Source organism: Leguminivora glycinivorella, chromosome 14 (assembly GCF_023078275.1).
Source record: "Leguminivora glycinivorella isolate SPB_JAAS2020 chromosome 14, LegGlyc_1.1, whole genome shotgun sequence".
Lineage (NCBI taxonomy): Eukaryota > Metazoa > Arthropoda > Insecta > Lepidoptera > Tortricidae > Leguminivora > Leguminivora glycinivorella.
Genome location: NC_062984.1, coordinates 14313793 through 14332189, shown reverse-complemented (window position 1 = coordinate 14332189; position 18397 = coordinate 14313793). Strand labels below are relative to the sequence as shown.

The 18397-nt window shown below is 39.0% G+C and overlaps 1 protein-coding gene across 2 annotated transcripts in view; it reads right to left on the bottom strand.

Annotated features, from left to right (window-relative positions):
• Positions 1-10763: 10763 nt before the first annotated feature.
• Positions 10764-18397, bottom strand: part of LOC125233191 (protein I'm not dead yet-like) — a 50488-nt gene continuing 42854 nt past the window's right edge. For both annotated transcript variants that reach the window (XM_048139089.1, XM_048139090.1), the window contains 2 exons: positions 18227-18364; positions 10764-11179 (listed from right to left, as the gene is read on the bottom strand). In XM_048139089.1, coding sequence (XP_047995046.1) covers positions 11051-11179; positions 18227-18364 — 267 coding nt within the window. In that variant the 3' untranslated portion in view covers positions 10764-11050. The remainder of the gene's footprint in view (positions 11180-18226; positions 18365-18397) is intronic.

Below are 18397 nucleotides of genomic sequence, written 5' to 3'. Positions count from 1 at the left end.
TCAAGTAGGTAATAATTATTTCACGTATGAATAGATTAGTTTTGAATGAAAATAGTCACGATTAAAATGATTGATGAATAATGATTAATTATTAAATAAAACTCTTGAATCACCTATATGCAGGGTGACGTTAAATGTATGTGCGTTCCCATTGAGGGTCCACGTTGAAATTTCGAGCTCTTGAATGTGTCAGTCTTTAGTAAAAGTTCTCAAACGATTGTAAATTCAACCAATAATTTGTAAAAGTAGGCACTCAAAAGTTACATTCGGTTAAAGGTGGACACTCAGTCGTGCATGTCAGGTATCCATATTTCATAATCCACTTCAAATTAACAATTTCTGTAAATGACTACTCTTAGTAAAAGATTTGTAAAACTAATTACATTAATTGTGACTCCTTTCTCTCAATACGAAAAAATTGCATGAAGAATGTGGTCCCTCAATTGATCGCGATAAGTTCACATTAAGAGAGAAGCATAGTATTATTTAAACTACAGGTGTGACTGAGAGTTAATAAAAGTACTCGAATCATTGTAAATTCATATACGTACGTAAGGATATACCTACTCAGCCTGTAAGCCCTTCTTTCCCGGCATCTGACGTAATGCACTATTATTTAATGATCCATCAAAATCCTAATGTGTGGTCACCTGACCCGTAGTATTTCTTCGCAGGCATTTAATTATAATTTTTAGTAAAACGGTACATTTGTTTTAACTGATCGATGGAGCAATAGGTACTTAGTAAAAAAAATTTACTAACGAGTAGACTATACGAGCCCCAATGCAAATGATATCGTCTAGTATGAAAAAAATATTATGTCCTAACTTCGACCTCAAAATTCAGGATGAATTAGATGATTAGTAGAACATGTAACATAAAAACAAGAGAGCTTATAATGCATATTTTATTTATTCAAAACATAAATTAACAATTTTCCTCACTAGTAAACAAAAAAACATAATTTCACCAAATGTAACACTCGCAAAAATGTTCGTCTTCAGCGTAGCCGATGCAGAAAAGAACAACTACCACTTGGTGGCGTCACCTTTTGCATCTAAAACGGCCTTAATTCTGAGCGGCATTGTATCTACCAACTGTCTATACTCCTCAGGGGTTATTCCATTCCAGACACCCACAAGTTTCTCCTTAAAATCAGCTTTGGATTTAGAAGGATCTTTTCGCAACTTTTTCTTCATTTACCACTACAAAGTTTTTATGGGAGACAAGTCTGGACTGCTGGATGGCCATGATATGGTAGGAATTTGTTTTTGTTTCAGCCACTCCATCGTTGTCTTGCCAGTATGACATAAGGCACCATCTCGTTGAAAAGTAAATCCATTTATATACGTGAACTTTCTTATAGACGGTAGTGAACTCTATTCCAAGATGCTTTTGTATTTCTCTGCATTGACGGTTCCATCTATAAATTGCAGACATCCCACACCCTGTGCCGACATACAGCCCCAAATCATTTAAAGATGCTGGAAACTACACCTTGCGTTCAAGACAGTCTTTGTGAAATGCATCTCCTTTATCTTGAATGACTTTACTTCGTTCATCGCCAACTATGATCTCAAATTTGGATTTGTCGCTCCATATTATTTTTCGCCACTGATCGGCAGTCCAGTTTCTGTACTTTTGTGCAAATTTCAACCTGTTAGTTTTCTGCTTTTGAGTAAGTAATGGTTTCTGTTTAGCGGTGTGAAAACCGAAGCCCATTATTTTCATTACGGTCTTTCAGGTATCGACTGAAATGTTTATTTTGATCGCGTCATGCCATAGTTAGGTAAGTTCTCCTGCTCTTGCATGACGATTTTTCCTGATGATGCTCCTCAAAATCCTGTTTTCTCTTTGGCAGTTATTCTTCGACGGCCAGATTTATTTAAACAGGAGACGGTTCCGTGTTTTAGTTGATGCTGGATGATTGTATGCGCCATAGATCTTGGCAAAAAAAGGTCTTTGGATATTTTGGAACGTAGATTTGCCGCTATTGTTACTGGAAATTATAATTTTCCTCACTGATTCAGGCACCGACTTACCTCTTGCTATTTTGGTATAAAAATGTTGTAGAATAATTATATTTTTTACAGAATTTACCTTTTTATGTAGCCGTATATCATATCAGACAACTTATAATATTATTAATTCAATTTAAAATATTATTGTATAATATTAATCTTACTAAATTATTTTTATTTAAAATAGACGACCTATTATGCCTCAAATATGAACTAGGCGTATTTTTTTGCTTTAGATATGTTATTTTTATGATATGATTATATTAAAACATATAACATTAGGGCATTTTGTACGGCGCAAGATTAAACTAGTTTTAATGGCTTAGTGTGTCGTGTATTCCATTTATCATCAAAGTCAATCTGGGTTTAAATACCAGTTTCGGAAATAAATATCGCACGTTGAAGTGTGACTAGACGATATCATTTGCATTGGGGCTCGTAGCAATTGTCTATTTAACAACCAAATGTTACGTAAATTGATTTTTTTTCTTTGACAAACGTTTCAATTGAGGGACCGCCTTTAATCGATTGAAACTTTTGAATGGCATCTTTTACAAACTAAGGCTTGAATTTACAATGATTCGATTACTTTTACTAACTCTCAGTTACACCTGTATTTTAAATAATACTATTGTTCTCTCTTAATGTGAACTTATCGCGATCAATTGAGGGACCACATTTTTTTTTATACTACGTCGGTGGCAAACAAGTATACGGTCCGTCTGATGTAAAGTTGTCACCGTAACCTATGGACGCCTGCAACTCAAACAGTGTCACATGCGCGTTGCCACCCCATTAGAAACTTGTACACTCCCATTTGCTGTGTTAAGTACACAGCAAAAAGGAGTGTACAAGTTCAAGGAGGGTTCGGGTTGCCGACGACTCAAAGGACAATAGACGGAACAAGTTAGTTCCGTAAGTCCTCCCGTCATCAGCACACCGCACCCTCGTTGAGCTCTGGCAGCCTTACTCACCGGCAGGAACACAACACTATGAGTAGGGTCTAGTGCTATTTGGCTGCAGTCTTCTGTAAGGCGGAGGTAGTTCCCCAGTTGGGCTCTGGTCTAGATTCATGCAATTTTTTCGTATTGAGTTGAGTTAGTAGAAAGGAGTCACAATTAATGAAATTAGTTTTACAAATATTTTACTAAGAGTAGTCATTTACAGAAGTTGTTAATTTGAAGTGGATTATGACATATGGATACCTGACATTGACCTTTAACCGAATGTAACTTTTAAGTGCCTACTTTTACAATTTGTTGATTGAATTTACAATCGTTTGAGAACTTTTACTAAAGACTGACACATTCAAAAGCTCGAAATTTCAACATGGACCCTCAATGGGAACGCACATGTTAAATGTATGTCTATGTAAATGAAAAAAACAAAAAAACTTCAAGGGTCAATGTCGGTTGTCAATGTCTAATATGGCAAGTTGGAAAGAGACTTCCGCTTGTAACTTGTAATTTTCAGCTTTGAGAACTGGGCTCCAGGACTTAGGAGATGCCACACCGACTGACCGAGGTACCTAACAAACCTAACCTACCTATTGCCTGGCCCTTACCATCAGTAGGCAAGTCTATTGGGAAGAAAATTCCCAGGCTTAACTGGGAAAGGTTTAGGAAATAACCCGACGGGAAAGTTCATTAGTCCAGTCAAACGGTCTAAATCAAGTGTGTGTGTGGATTGAGTGAGCACCTTCCGAAAATAAAAAAAAATATGCTGATCACTTAGTAAAAGTTCTAAAACAATTGTAAAACGAATCTCTGAATTTGTAACAAGATAAATCAAAAGATACAGCCATTAACATGTGCTCACTCAGTTCTCACAAACTACCAACGAAAACAGTGAATATATTCATTTAACATATAATATTTATATACTAACATTTAGTAAAAAATAGGCCAACCTACCTCTATAAATATTAGATCACCTAGTGACGTATTAAATTTTTTACAAATAGTTTCTTATGCTCACTCAATCCACACACTTTTGAAAAGCCGAATTTTGATGAAAAACATAAGATTTAGACCGCTATTATATGTGTATAGTTTAGTAAAAGTGAAATGGGAATTTGTAAAATACAAAACGAACCACTAACGTGTCAGGTTTTTTATAATAAATTTTTGTAAGTGCTCACTCAGTCCACACGTTTTGAGAAAGTTAAAAATGTAAATATCTTACGATTTGTAGCACCTAAGACACTCGAAAGTACTTCAACATTTAGTAAAAATTTTTACTAAATATCTACCATCTAATATTTTATATTCGTTGTCTGGTTTTAAAGATATTCAGACATAACTTTTCTCATACAAATGTATCAAGCAGGGTGACCACACTATGTCGGCTCCTGATTTTCCCCACCTTCCCATTGTCATATTGAGATTGGGGAGTTTCGTTCAATTTTGATAATAGTTTACCGGATTTGTAAGTGGGAGCGAGAAAAGAATAACTATTTCTCGCTCCCACTTACAAATCCGGTACGCTCATCTGTTAGCGCGATTAGATTACCAGGTTCTGGTTTCTTACTAGTGAAGTATTATATTCTTTGTTTCTTACCAATTATCATTCATGTCCTTTTTAATGCATGCATGTCGATATGGTTATTATCCTGACGTCGATAAAAATTACACAATACACATCATCACTAGGCCAAGAACATAACCTAAAAACAGTTTGCAGATGGATAATTAATATGGTATTAGTTTAATATTATCAAAATTGAACGAACGAAACTCCCCAATCTCAATATGACAATGGGAAGGTGGGGAAAATCAGGAGCCGACATAGTGTGGTCACCCTACTTGATACATTTGTATGAGAAAAGTTATGTCTGAATATCTTTAAAACCAGACAACGAATATAAAATATTAGATCTCGTAACGACTAAATTCCGTTGTCTTGCCCCTAATATTAAAGTTACAGAGAAAAGCTCACTTCACCTCTTAGGCGCAGCTGTATTAGACGACTCATATTCAAATTTTTTAGAGACCAAAACTGAAAACCTAAACGAAGTTTCGGATCGTCTGACTAAAATTAATGCTCATGTAGCATATACTGTTATTCGTTACTGCCTTTTTGTCCCAAAATTTACTTACGTTCTAAGGTGCAGCCACTTTTGGAAATTTCCCACCCTTTTAGAAAATATTGACAAAATTATTCAAAATCTCCTAATTACAGTTATCAATATAAAATTGGACGACCGCTCATGGACTCAGGCTTCCCTGCCAATAAGGCATGGCGGTCTGGGTATAAGAAAAGTGTCCAGCGTTTCGCTCCCTGCATATCTGTCCTCTATCCATAGCTCACAAGAATTGGTCGCTAAAATTTTAAAGTCCCCAACAGACCAATTAAACTTGCCGGTAGAATCAGAGGCCAGATATGCATGGAGCAACGCCTGCCCAAACGGAGACCTGCCCGAATATCCCAATTCACAGCGACATTGGGACGAGCCGCTTTGTAGGCTGGTACGGAATAACCTGTATCAAACGGCAACCAGCCTTCAAGAGCGTGCTCGTCTCCTTGCCGCTTTCGAGTGGGAGTCTGGGCAGTGGCTTCAGGCTCTGCCGTCCGTGGCAATTGGTACCTTTTTGGACGACTCCACTTTCCGCATCTCGGTCGCTCTCCGCCTGGGAGTGAATTGTGTTACCCCGCATCGCTGTCGCTGTGGTGACCCAGTTGATCAGCTGGGCCACCATGGCTTATCCTGCGGCAGAAGCGCAGGACGCGCTTCCCGCCATGCGAGCCTCAACGACGTCATCCGTCGGGCCTTAGCCAGTGCGGGAGTACCGGCCGTATTAGAACCGACCGGTCTCGCTCGCGATGACGGAAAGAGGCCCGACGGCATGACGCTCGTGCCATGGAAGATGGGACAGCCCTTAGTTTGGGATGCCACTTGTGCTGATACTCTGGCGCTGTCCCATCTCCATCGCACCGCTTTAAAGGCTGGCTCGGCGGCCAATTCGGCCGAACTCCTCAAGCGGCGCAAGTATGCAACCATTAATAATAGTGGTTGCATATTTGAGCCGTTTGGGGTTGAGACCCTGGGGCCCTGGGGGGAAGGCGCCCACAGGGTCTTCAAAGAATGCAGCCGCAAGCTTGTGGAATTGACACGTGACCAGAGGGCTGGGTCATATCTGGCACAGCGGATCAGCATTGCCATACAACGTGGCAATGCTGCCAGCCTTCTGGGCACGTTGCCAGTGGACGGCGATTTGGGGCAAGTCTTTTATTTATAGTTTATTTATAAGTTTAGATTTTAGTTTTAGTTTGTAGTTTTATTTAAGGACCTATTTTTTTTTTTATTACTATGTACTACTGTTTGCCAATAAATATATATTAGATGGTGGATATTTAGTAAAAATTTTTACTAAATGTTGAAGTACTTTCGAGTGTCTTAGGTGCTACAAATCGTAAGATATTTACATTTTTAACTTTCTCAAAACGTGTGGACTGAGTGAGCACTTAAAAAAATTTATTATAAAAAAACCTGACACGTTAGTGGTTCGTTTTGTATTTTACAAATTCCCATTTCACTTTTACTAAACTATACACATATAATAGCGGTCTAAATCTTATGTTTTTCATCAAAATTCGGCTTTTCAAAAGTGTGTGGATTGAGTGAGCATAAGAAACTATTTGTAAACTATTTGTAAAAAATTTAATACGTCACTAGGTGATCTAATATTTATAGAGGTAGGTTGGCCTATTTTTTACTAAATGTTAGTATATAAATATGTCGGAGTGCTGCCATCTATCAGACAGGCGTCAAACAACTACAGACGCGCTTGCACTTAGCTTAAGTAGATCGATAGGTTCTCAGTTGACTGTTTGAAGAAAGAAACGTCAGGTAGTTTTGCCTGAGTGGAATCAGAGATGGCGTTGCGTACTTGAAAACTGGTATTCGGTAGGGTAGCACGGCCGGAGCGGCCATTATGATTCTGACAGACAAACAGTGCGGTCGTCCACGTGACGTCATCTCTGGGATCACTGCGTTTCTTTGTTGTGATTTTGTAATCCAGTCGAATTAAAGCAATCGCTAGTTATTTTGGTGTTTGATCATTAGTGCACAATACAGTCGATCATTCTTTATCACGACGTGTTATTATTTCATCGCCCACGTGTGTATTTCACCAATATGAACTCTGATGAAAATATACCCGAGGAACGGGTTCCCACTGCGAGTCCTGTGCTACCATCGAGCCGAGGCCCTGTCATGCCTTTGTCATCAGATGTGGGATGTAATCTACGCTCAGCAAATGTGAACATGGATGTGAATATGTGGAAAATGCTTATGGACCAACAAAACAAAAATTTTATGGCTTTGTTGGAAACCATGAAACCGGCAACCGTGAGTACCCATATTATTCTACCGGAGTTTGATCCCGACAAAATAAATGTGGATCCACGTTCGTGGATAACTACAGCAGACATGTGTATGAGTGATAAACAACTTACTGGGGCTTCACTTATGATCTCACTCAGTCGTGCAATGAAAGGTCAAGCATCATCTTGGCTTTCTGAAATTTCATTTGATGGCATGACGTGGACAAATTTTAAAGAAGTTTTTGTTGCGAGATATGATTGCGCTGATACAGTCGCTGCATTTTTAATTAACATGAGTGCGAGTAAGCCGAAAGAAAATGAATGTCTCTCAGCATATGCAGTAAGAATGATGACTTCACTTATGTCCAGATGGTCCGGATTGTCTACCGAACAGCTAGCCATAGCGACTATTATGTCGCATGTTGCGCAATTTGAACCACGTGCTCAGAGAATAGCTTTTACTACTAACTTCACATCTAGAAATGACATGCAGCGTGAATTAAAGGCTGTGGCTTATCTGAAACGGTGCAACAATGAAACTAGTGATGATGAGACTGAACCTGAAAGCAAGAGATTTAAACCTACAGCCCCATTGAAGTGTTACAACTGTGATAAAACGGGCCACCGAGCAGCAGCTTGTCGAATAAAAAAGGATGGAATAAAAGACAGTGGTGCCACTGCTTCGTCGTCAAGCAATTCCACCAAAACGTCAGGAACTGCTAAATCTTCATCTACCCTCACGTGTTACAAATGTGGACAGCCGGGACACATCGCTTCACGCTGCGTTTCCTCGGGCTCCAAGGACGGCAGCGCTTCTTTCAGCGCTACAACTGAGCGACGTGTGGACATGTGCAGTATCAAGGAGCGTTTTGGAATTTGAAGGCATCAGGGTGAGCGCATTTCATTTTATTATGACTCCGGATCAGCATAGTTTGCTTATTGCCGAGTCTTATTGTGCTAAATTGAGCGGAAAACGGATTAATAATGTTGTGTCCTTTACTGACATTATAAAAGGGTGTTAGTACCTACCTAGTTGTATGCAGATTTTTGCTACCGTTGAAATTGACTCTATTACTTTCGAAATACTGTTTCATGTATTGTCGGATGACTGATGTCTGCCGCAGAGTCTCAATACTACTCGTATGTGTTGGAAACTCTGGCGGTAGTCAGTGTTGTAAATCAGTTTCGACGCTATTTACATGATCGTTTACGAAGCATGTCAGAGGATTATAATGACACTAGATCATAAAGTGGTTAATATATCTGATCCCGAGTAATAATAAAGTGCTCTGATGATATTGTAACATGTTGTGTTGTAAGATGTTTGTGTATGTCAAGTATTCCATTACGTCTTGGGAGGTAAAGAAGAGCATAAGCTATGCTGTTGCCTTGAGAGTAACTTGTGGGTTTGTTCAGTGTCCACATCAGTTATTACGAGTATTCCTTTACCCCGCCAAGAGTAATGAAGGTTGCTGAAAAGCATGTGGTGTCCCATTACTTGCATAGTAATGATGAGTAAGATGAGTACCTACAGTGGATTGTAACTGTAGAAGGTGTTCCTACAAGCCTAATTTAGGTTGTAGATGGTGAAAGTGTGCCTATAGATGATTGCAATTATCAATGATGGTTTATGTGTATTGTGTGTTTGTTGTAAGTAATCTTTTTTTTTAGCTATGTGCTTTGCTCATTCTTATACCTTCGTTGAGGTCAGAATGGGCCGAGCGAGTGAGAGGCTGTTTGTTCTTCTTTTTTTTGTAGGCAAGTCACTCGAGGACGTGTGACAAGCAGGATGGCCGTGTCGGAGTGCTGCCATCTATCAGACAGGCGTCAAACAACTACAGACGCGCTTGCACTTAGCTTAACACTTTCTAAACCGGGCTCTACGCGGCGCTACGACATTTTCGCTACATACGGGGAAACCCATGTAATCGGCTACGCTTCTACGAGCGGTGTGCCCGACAGTCGGGTTCTTGGTAGCGAAAGTGTTAAGTAGATCGATAGGTTCTCAGTTGACTGTTTGAAGAAAGAAACGTCAGGTAGTTTTGCCTGAGTGGAATCAGAGATGGCGTTGCGTACCTGAAAACTGGTATTCGGTAGGGTAGCACGGCCGGAGCGGCCATTATGATTCTGACAGACAAACAGTGCGGTCGTCCACGTGACGTCATCTCTGGGATCACTGCGTTTCTTTGTTGTGATTTTGTAATCCAGTCGAATTAAAGCAATCGCTAGTTATTTTGGTGTTTGATCATTAGTGCACAATACAGTCGATCATTCTTTATCACGACGTGTTATTATTTCATCGCCCACGTGTGTATTTCACCAATATGAACTCTGATGAAAATATACCCGAGGAACGGGTTCCCACTGCGAGTCCTGTGCTACCATCGAGCCGAGGCCCTGTCACGCCTTTGTCAAATATTATATGTTAAATGAATATATTCACTGTTTTCGTTGGTAGTTTGTGAGAACTGAGTGAGCACATGTTAATGGCTGTATCTTTTGATTTATCTTTTTACAAATTCAGAGATTCGTTTTACAATTGTTTTAGAACTTTTACTAAATGATCATCATATTTTTTTTATTTTCGGAAGGTGCTCACTCAATCCACACACACACACCTAAATCAATGGACTATTAATTGATACTAGGCACAGTGAGCGTCAGAATGGCGGGTGTACATCAAGCAATCCTGGTGTGGTATACGTCAGGATTTAGTGCTAGCAATGTGCCAAATGTGCGCCAAAATTCGAGCAATGTGCTCTTTGAACTCCAGAGATATTTAAGCAATTAATGACACCCGCCATTCTGACGTCAGGTTGGCGGGTGTACTTCCAGTTCTAGCTAATGGCTGCTTAAGTGCTTACTCAAGGGTGAAAGTACTGCCTAAGGTTAGTGCTCGCAATGTGCTTCCACATGTATGAAACACACACTAATTCAGAGAGAGTTTGAAGAGTAATATGGGATTGAATAAATATATCTATAACGCCTGCTGAAATAAAATAGCAATGTTCATTGCCTGCAATGCAGCATTAACATGCAGGCGCTTTTCACAAAAAAGTGATACTTATAGATATATTTATTCAATCCCATATTACTCTTCAACGGCTCTCTGAATTAGTTTGTGTTTCATACATGTGAAAGCACATTGCGAGCACTAACCTTAGGCAGTACTTTCACCCTTGAGTAGGCAGCCATTAGCTAGAACTGGAAGTGCACCCGCCAACCTGACGTCAGAGTGGCGGGTGTCATTTCTTAAATATCTCTGGAGTTCAAAGAGCACATTGCTCGAATTTTGGCGCACATTTGGCACATTGCTAGCACTAACACCTGACGTATACCACACCAGGATTGCTTGATGTACACCCGCCATTCTGACGCTCACAGCGTTGGGTAAATAAAAACATATTTAACCTCCATAACATTTTAATTCGTTTAATAAATACCACATACTTTAAACTAATTAATACAGTATCAATCACATGCACAGAAATTTTTCTAACATTTATTTTAATTGAATAAGTTAACCAAACTTCTTCATGTCTCAAAGAAAAAACATATAGGAAAAAGGATTTCCTGATGAGATGTGACAATTTAATTTATACCTAGTACGACACTAGCTACAGTTATACCAATTAGCTTTTTAATAATTACATTTTAAATAATTAACATCTTTAGCAAAAAATGAAACGAGCGTGACCAGTGTCTTAAGCATTACTGCTTAACCATTCTGGTGTGGGATTTTTCAAAATCGGCCATATGATTGGTGCGTAAAAGTACAGGAAAAACCAAGTGAAGAACAGCGTACTAACAGTTGGACCGGATCCTGCTACGATCTGAAATAATATATTTTATACATAAACTGAACTGATCGAGTTTCGGTGCCACTTTAAACAATTGAAGGGTTAAAAGAAAACGGAATGCTGGATACCTATTGTAGTGACAGGTTGCTAGTCCGTCGCCCATACCTTAATTTAACCTACTTATAACACACAGACGACTTCTACGACACCTACGAGAGGATAGGGGTAGATTGCGCGGCGCCACTGTCGCATGTAGCAGCAAATTTAAACTGCTCCGTTATTCTTTATTTATTTAAATTATTAAGTGCATATTTTGTTTGACTTAAACCAATATATTACTTTATTGAAGCGATAAAAAGAAAAGTGTGATAAAAAAGTGTTCAAAATGCCACCAACAAAAGCAAAGCCCAAAGAAAAGTGTTGTGACGGAAAGTTGAAAGACGTTATTTTAAATTTACAAAGTACTATTCACGAAATGAAACAAAAAATGGACATTACATACGATTTAATTCAATGCCAACAACGAGAAATTTCAAGACAAAGGGATATAAACTTGCGGATATTACAAATACTTAATAACGACCAAACTGACCTTGATCTACAACAGGTAAAGACATCATTACTGAATGACTCAGGTCCACAAGCACTACACTTTATTGACGACACTACACAAGGAACACTAGCACCAACCACAGAGAATACATCTTCATCGAAGCACGAGACATCCTACAAGACGCCTCCAGGTCCTGCAGATCGAACGCCGGTGGAACTGCCGCGGCTCCGAACCCGCACCCGTCGCAAACTGCAGTCAGAAAGCCTCGCTGCTCAACCATCATCATCAGACGACATCTCTTCCGAGCCACCTGTCCGTGCAGCACCAAAACCAGCCTATCCTCTTGTCCGGCCTCCAGTCACCCAGGGTGTAGTGGTACCCCCAAAGGAATGGGGAGTAGCGGAAAAGGAGCCAAGTTCTGTCGTGAAAGGTACACCGACTGCTGCATCCGCCCCACTGGCACTTCCAGCTGTGACGGTCCCTCCTGCGAGGTGCACTTTACTGACACCTTCTGATGCTGCATACGCTCCAATACGAGTAGCTGCACTTCATGATGCTGCGTGCGCGCCGGTGGCACCTCGTGACATCGCGTGCGCGCCGGTGGCACCCCCGATGTCGACGGTCATGGCTTCGGTGAAGCCTCACGGTGGGTTGCGAGCGGCTTCGCCGCGGTCCGTTAGCCTGCACATCTTCAACCTGAACGAGGAAACCAGCTGTGACGACGTCGTTAATCACATCCAAACCAGCATCGGAGTCCAGGTAGATAGGTGTGAACAGCTGAAGGTCACGAGAGGTCATTACTCGTCCTTCAAGATTGATGTGGCGGCGAATAAAGTAGGTGTAGTACGTAGTCACAAGCACTGGCCGGCTGGCGTGTCCATCAGGCACTTCAACACGGTTAAGCCAAAAAACTACCTAGTGACCAGCGGCGACCGCCCGCCACGCTAGCACAATCTTCACGTTTTAAAGTCATCCACCAAAATGTAAGGTCAATATGCGGCAAATCCGGGTTACTAGACTTATTATTAAACTCAGAAAAGCCCGATGTACTAGCTTGTAGTGAGACATGGTGCAAAAACTATGAAATCGAGCGAGTTAGGTTATGTGACTATCGGCTCGCAAACAGCTACTGTCGTAAAAACATAGCACACGGCGGCGTCGCGCTGTACACACGGGGCGATGTTGAATATCGGCCGCGAAATGACCTACAGACATTAGCTATCGAGTTTCATTTTGAATTCACTGCAATTGAAATATGTAATTTAAATTTGATTATTATTGTTTTATATCGCACCGGAAATGGTGATTTTGACATGTATTTAAATAACTTAGATTTATTATTAGATAAACTTACAAATGAGGATAAAAAGTTCATTTTGGTCGGAGATCATAATGTCGATTTTTTATCGGGTAACATTTCTAAACGGCGAGTAGATGAGATCCTTCAAAGCTACATGTGTAGAAACTGTGTTGAGTTTCCGACCCGTGTGACCGCGCACAGTGCAAGTAGCATCGACTGCGGGCTGGTGGCGCGCGGGTGGAGGGGCGTCGCGGCCGCGCCGCTCGACACCCCCATCAGCGACCACAGCGCTCAGGTGTTTACTTTGCCCGTAGATCAGGTGAGACAAAAAATCAAGCCAAACACTCACATCAAAAAGAGGCTATATACTGACCAATCCTTATTATTGTTTTATATTGACATTGAAAATTACAATTGGAATTTTATTTTTGACGACATTATTTCTATTGACAATAAATTTAATAAATTATTTAACGTTTTAAAGTATTATATTGATGTACATTTCCCAATCAAAAATATTTTGTTAAAGAAAAATAAGTCGGTCCCATGGCTTAATGAAACCCTCGCGAAACACATTTTAGATTATAACGGTTTAACTGAAATGAAACGTCAATACCCGGAACTGGAAACCCTAACGGAACGCATCAGCTATCAAGCTGATCGTATAAAATCCGAGACCTTGACAACACGACGAGATTATTATGCAAATCGCATTGTCAATAGCAAAAATCCGTCGAAAGAAATGTGGCGTGTCGTTAACCAGGAAGCATCCACAAAACAAGCGCAACATACCATGTCCCTAAAGGATGACAACGGAAAAAATATACCAACTCAGGAAGTACCAGAACACTTAAACCAACACTTTCTCACAGTAGCTTCGAAGTTTAAATTAAATATTAATAAATCGGACTCTGTACATCACGTACAACAACAATTACACAACACAAACGTACCTGAATTAGTCCTACCTAAAATTACTCTGACAGACCTCAACCGTGTGTTACATATCTCTGGACATACTCGAGTGTGTTTGGCCAATCGTTGCAGGGTTGCTAGTACATCTTATAAACACCATGTTCACTTGTGGAGTATACCCTGACGTGTTGAAATGCACTCGTGTATGTCCAGTATATAAAGGTAAAGGGGAAAAATGTTCAGTCGACAACTACAGGCCCATCACCATTGTACCTAATATATCTAAAATTATAGAACAAATTATATCTAATACTTTAATGCATCATCTCGAGACAAATAACCTACTGACGGACAGACAATACGCGTATAGAAAAAGTAGATCTACAACAACAGCGGCATATCAAATATACGATTGCATTTCAACCGCTTTAGATGCAAAGGAGAAGGTAGCAGGGGTATTCTGCGATCTATCGAAAGCGTTCGATGTAATAAGTCATGAACTGATTCTGGAAAAGATAGGGCATTACGGAATAAAAAATAAAGTTCATGATTTATTTGCATCGTTCCTTGAAAATAGAAGGCAGACGGTAGAGGTCAAAATGGAGATATCAGGCTCCATTGAAAACATTAGATCCAAGGCAGGAGTACTCAAATTAGGTATCCCACAAGGATCTGCGCTCGGAAACACCCTGTTTTTGATATTTATAAATGACCTCCCTACCTCTGTTACCGAAGTTATGACAGTGTTGTTTGCTGATGATACCACCGTGGTAGTAACTGCTCACACGTATACACAACTCGAGCAAAATATCTCAAACGCTTACCACCAACTACACGAGTGGTTCTCGTCAAACGGCCTTGTCTTAAACACTACAAAGTCGAACATAATGCTGTTCTCAGCTGGAAACACCACAAACATTCCACTGGTACAGAGTCCGATACCACGCTGCGAGTCATGCAGGTTCCTCGGATTCACAATTGACGCCAAGCTGAAGTGGAAAGACCACGTAGACAATTTGTGTGGAAGTTTGGGCAGCGCTTTATTTGCTCTGCGCAAACTGAAACCAATTGTCTCAAATGACGCTCTAAAACAAATATACTACGCGTACTTCTTTTCACTGATGCAATACGGCATAATTTTGTATGGAAACTCAACAGATTCAGACCGAGTATTTTTGATGCAAAAACGGGCTGTACGGATATTGGCTGGTGTGAATCCGAGGCACTCGTGCAGAGAGCTCTTCAAAAAATTCAATATGATGACCTATTACTCGCTTTACGTGTACGAAATTATAATGTTTACGCGAAAACATATTCATAAATTCAAACGGTCAAATATGCTTGGCGGAATAACCCGTCAAACGGGGCGATTACTGCCCGTGCCGCGCCGACTAGTGCTTCTCGACAAGAACCCGCGAGTAATAGGTCCATCACTTTATGAACGCCTACCATACCATGAAACATGAACGCATACCATGAAATGTAACCTCCGACGACATATTTAGTCACCAATTAAAAGAACTTTTACTATCGACACCACTGTACTCAGTTAAAGAGTACACTGAAATGTACAAATATTAATGGACATTGATAAAATTGCTTTTTTTATATTATTATTATTATCTTTGATTTTTGACATTGTTTTTAGCACTTATGACGTTTGACATTATATTCACTAGGAAGCCCTAGTACTATATACAAACATTTGTTTTTTGGACATTACTAATGTAATTTTATTTTTTATTTTATTGCTTTATTATGACATATTATTATTGGTTTACTTTTTAATTTGATGATTATTATTGTTTGTATCAATTATTTTCTTATTATTATGTTGTGACGATCTTTTTGTGAATTGGTGCTATTTTTAAGTTAAAATAACATGTAATTTTCATCAAGAAATAAATATAATCTAATCTAATCTAATCTAGGGTATGTAAGTTCTTTACCCGTCACCACGTCACACACGACGGGAAATAATATTTTATTTTAACGAAACTAGCACTCTTTAATAATGTAGAGAGCAGATTTCAAGCAGCGATTTAAATATTAATATGGATATTTATGACTAATGCAATTTAATTAATTTTTTTTGTACCTTTTGGCGTAGAAACTCCAGGTCCATGGGGTCCCAGCGCGAACAAGTTGTTCACAGAAATCGCGAAGCGTCTGGTTGAGGTAACTGGTGACCGAAGAGCTGGCGACTACCTCGCACAACGTATCAGCATTGCGATACAGCGAGGAAATGTGGGCAGTATCATTGGTACATTGCCTTAAGAGGGCTTTCGTGTTAAAAATAGTGAAATCGCAACCGAGCGCTCGATCATACCGTGTGTGGTATCAAATTAAAGGGCCTTGCGAGTAGTTTATAAATATATATCACATTATAGGACTTTTTCTACTTGGTCTAACAAATATGAGAAAATGTCCAAAAGTGGTAATAATTGTACCGGTGAAGGCTCGTTTTCAAAAAATTGGCAAAAATCAATAATAGCAATTTATAATCACTAAGGCATAACAGCAATTTAAGTAAACGTTGCAGATTAATTTAGTACAAAACTTACTTCGATTTGATGTAGATTTTCAAAGAAATTGTCACTTAATTTTAGGTAATTTCTGAAAAAAATTGAATTCGCCTTAGGCTAGTTTACTCTTTTTCAAAAACTTAAAATAAAAATCTAGTCTGAAATGATTGTGGTACAGGATATACGAATTATAAATTTACCCGTTTTAATATTCAAAATTGTCCAAATTTTACAAATAAGATCGACTGATTCAGCTCTATACGTGCGTTTTTCTAAACGTGCATTAGAGAAAAATTCATAATTAATTTAGTGAGTTAGTTTTCAAAACTCCAGTCTTATAAAAATCAAGATAATAAGATGCTCTAACTGGAACTTGAATTAAATAAATCTATTGGATAACGGAAAGTGTAGTATTTCACCGACTAAAACTATCAATTTTACATTCTTTTGACGTTTTTTTTGAAAGCAGCCTTAAGGGCCTCTTTTAGACATTAGTTAGCTTTTAAGTTTAGTCTTGTATATAAATATGTTCATGTTAAATAAAGAATTAACCTAATCAATTTTTTAAATACATGTCATGTGGTTTATAATAAGGTCTTACAATCTATTATTATTACATCGCACACCGCAAACTTCGCTGAATAATTAGATTAAATTAATGTCATTTTTGCAAAAAATTACATTTGTGTCGCTTAACTTCAAACCTGGGTAAATTCCTCTTCAAGGTTGAATATATAAAAAATACAATGTGCTCTGGAAGAATCCACCTTATAGCAGAATGGATTTACCCAGTTTTGAAGTTAAGCGAATGTGCGTTCCCATTGGTCCACGTTAGAATTTCGAGATTTAATAATAGATATAATTATCGTAATTATATCTATTTAAATTTCTGTTTTATTTTCCGCACCACACGTACCTAAGTTTCTGTTTGGTCCAATGGTAGAGAATGCCTTAAGGCATTAAGTTCGCCATTTGTACTAATGTGTTGTGCAATAAAGGTTACATAAATAAATAAATAATTTTTGCCCAAAGCCATCCAAAAAGGGTTTTACATTCATGTTCCGAATGAAATTTATGAAAGTCATATCCATATTAACATATAAATCGCTTTGTGTGACCAGTTTTTACATATTTAACAATTTAATACTATGCAATTTTTAGGGTTCCGTAGCCAAAATGGCAAAAACGGAACCCTTATAGTTTCGTCATGTCCGTCTGTCCGTCTGTCCGTCTGTCCGTCTGTCCGTCTGTCACAGCCGATTTACTCGGAAACTATAAGTACTACAGTGATGAAATTTGATGGGAATATGTGTTGTATGAACCGCTACAAAATTATGACACTAAATAGTAAAAAAAAGAATTGGGGGTGGGGCCCCCCATACATGTAACTGAGGGATGAAAATTTTTTTTTCGATGTACATACCCGTGTGGGGTATCAATGGAAAGGTCTTTTAAAATGATATAAAGTTTTCTAAAAAACATTTTTCTTAAAGTGAACGGTTTTTGAGATATCAGCTCTCAAAGTCGTAAAAAGTATGTCCCCCCCCTCTATTTTTATAACTACGGGGTATAAAATTCTAAAAAAAATAGAGGTGATGCATGCTAATTAACTCTTTCAACGATTTTTGGTTTGATCAAAGTATCTCTTATAGTTTTTGAGATAGGTTGATTTAACTGTAATTTTGGTTAAGTTATTGGTTTATTATATTTGCTGCTACGGAACCCTTTGTGCGCGAGCCCGACTCGCACTTGGCCGGTTTTTTATAAATAAATCACAATAGTCATACCATATGCGGAGTCGGTACATTAGCGGCGCTCTGCACAATGAGGTTCCCTGGAGTCCCGACCGGAATCATGAGGGCGTACGATGAGGACACCCCGGCCGCAATGACGTACCACAGCGGATTCACGTTCACCTTCAACGCCTGCGATATAATCATTAATATAAATTAATAATA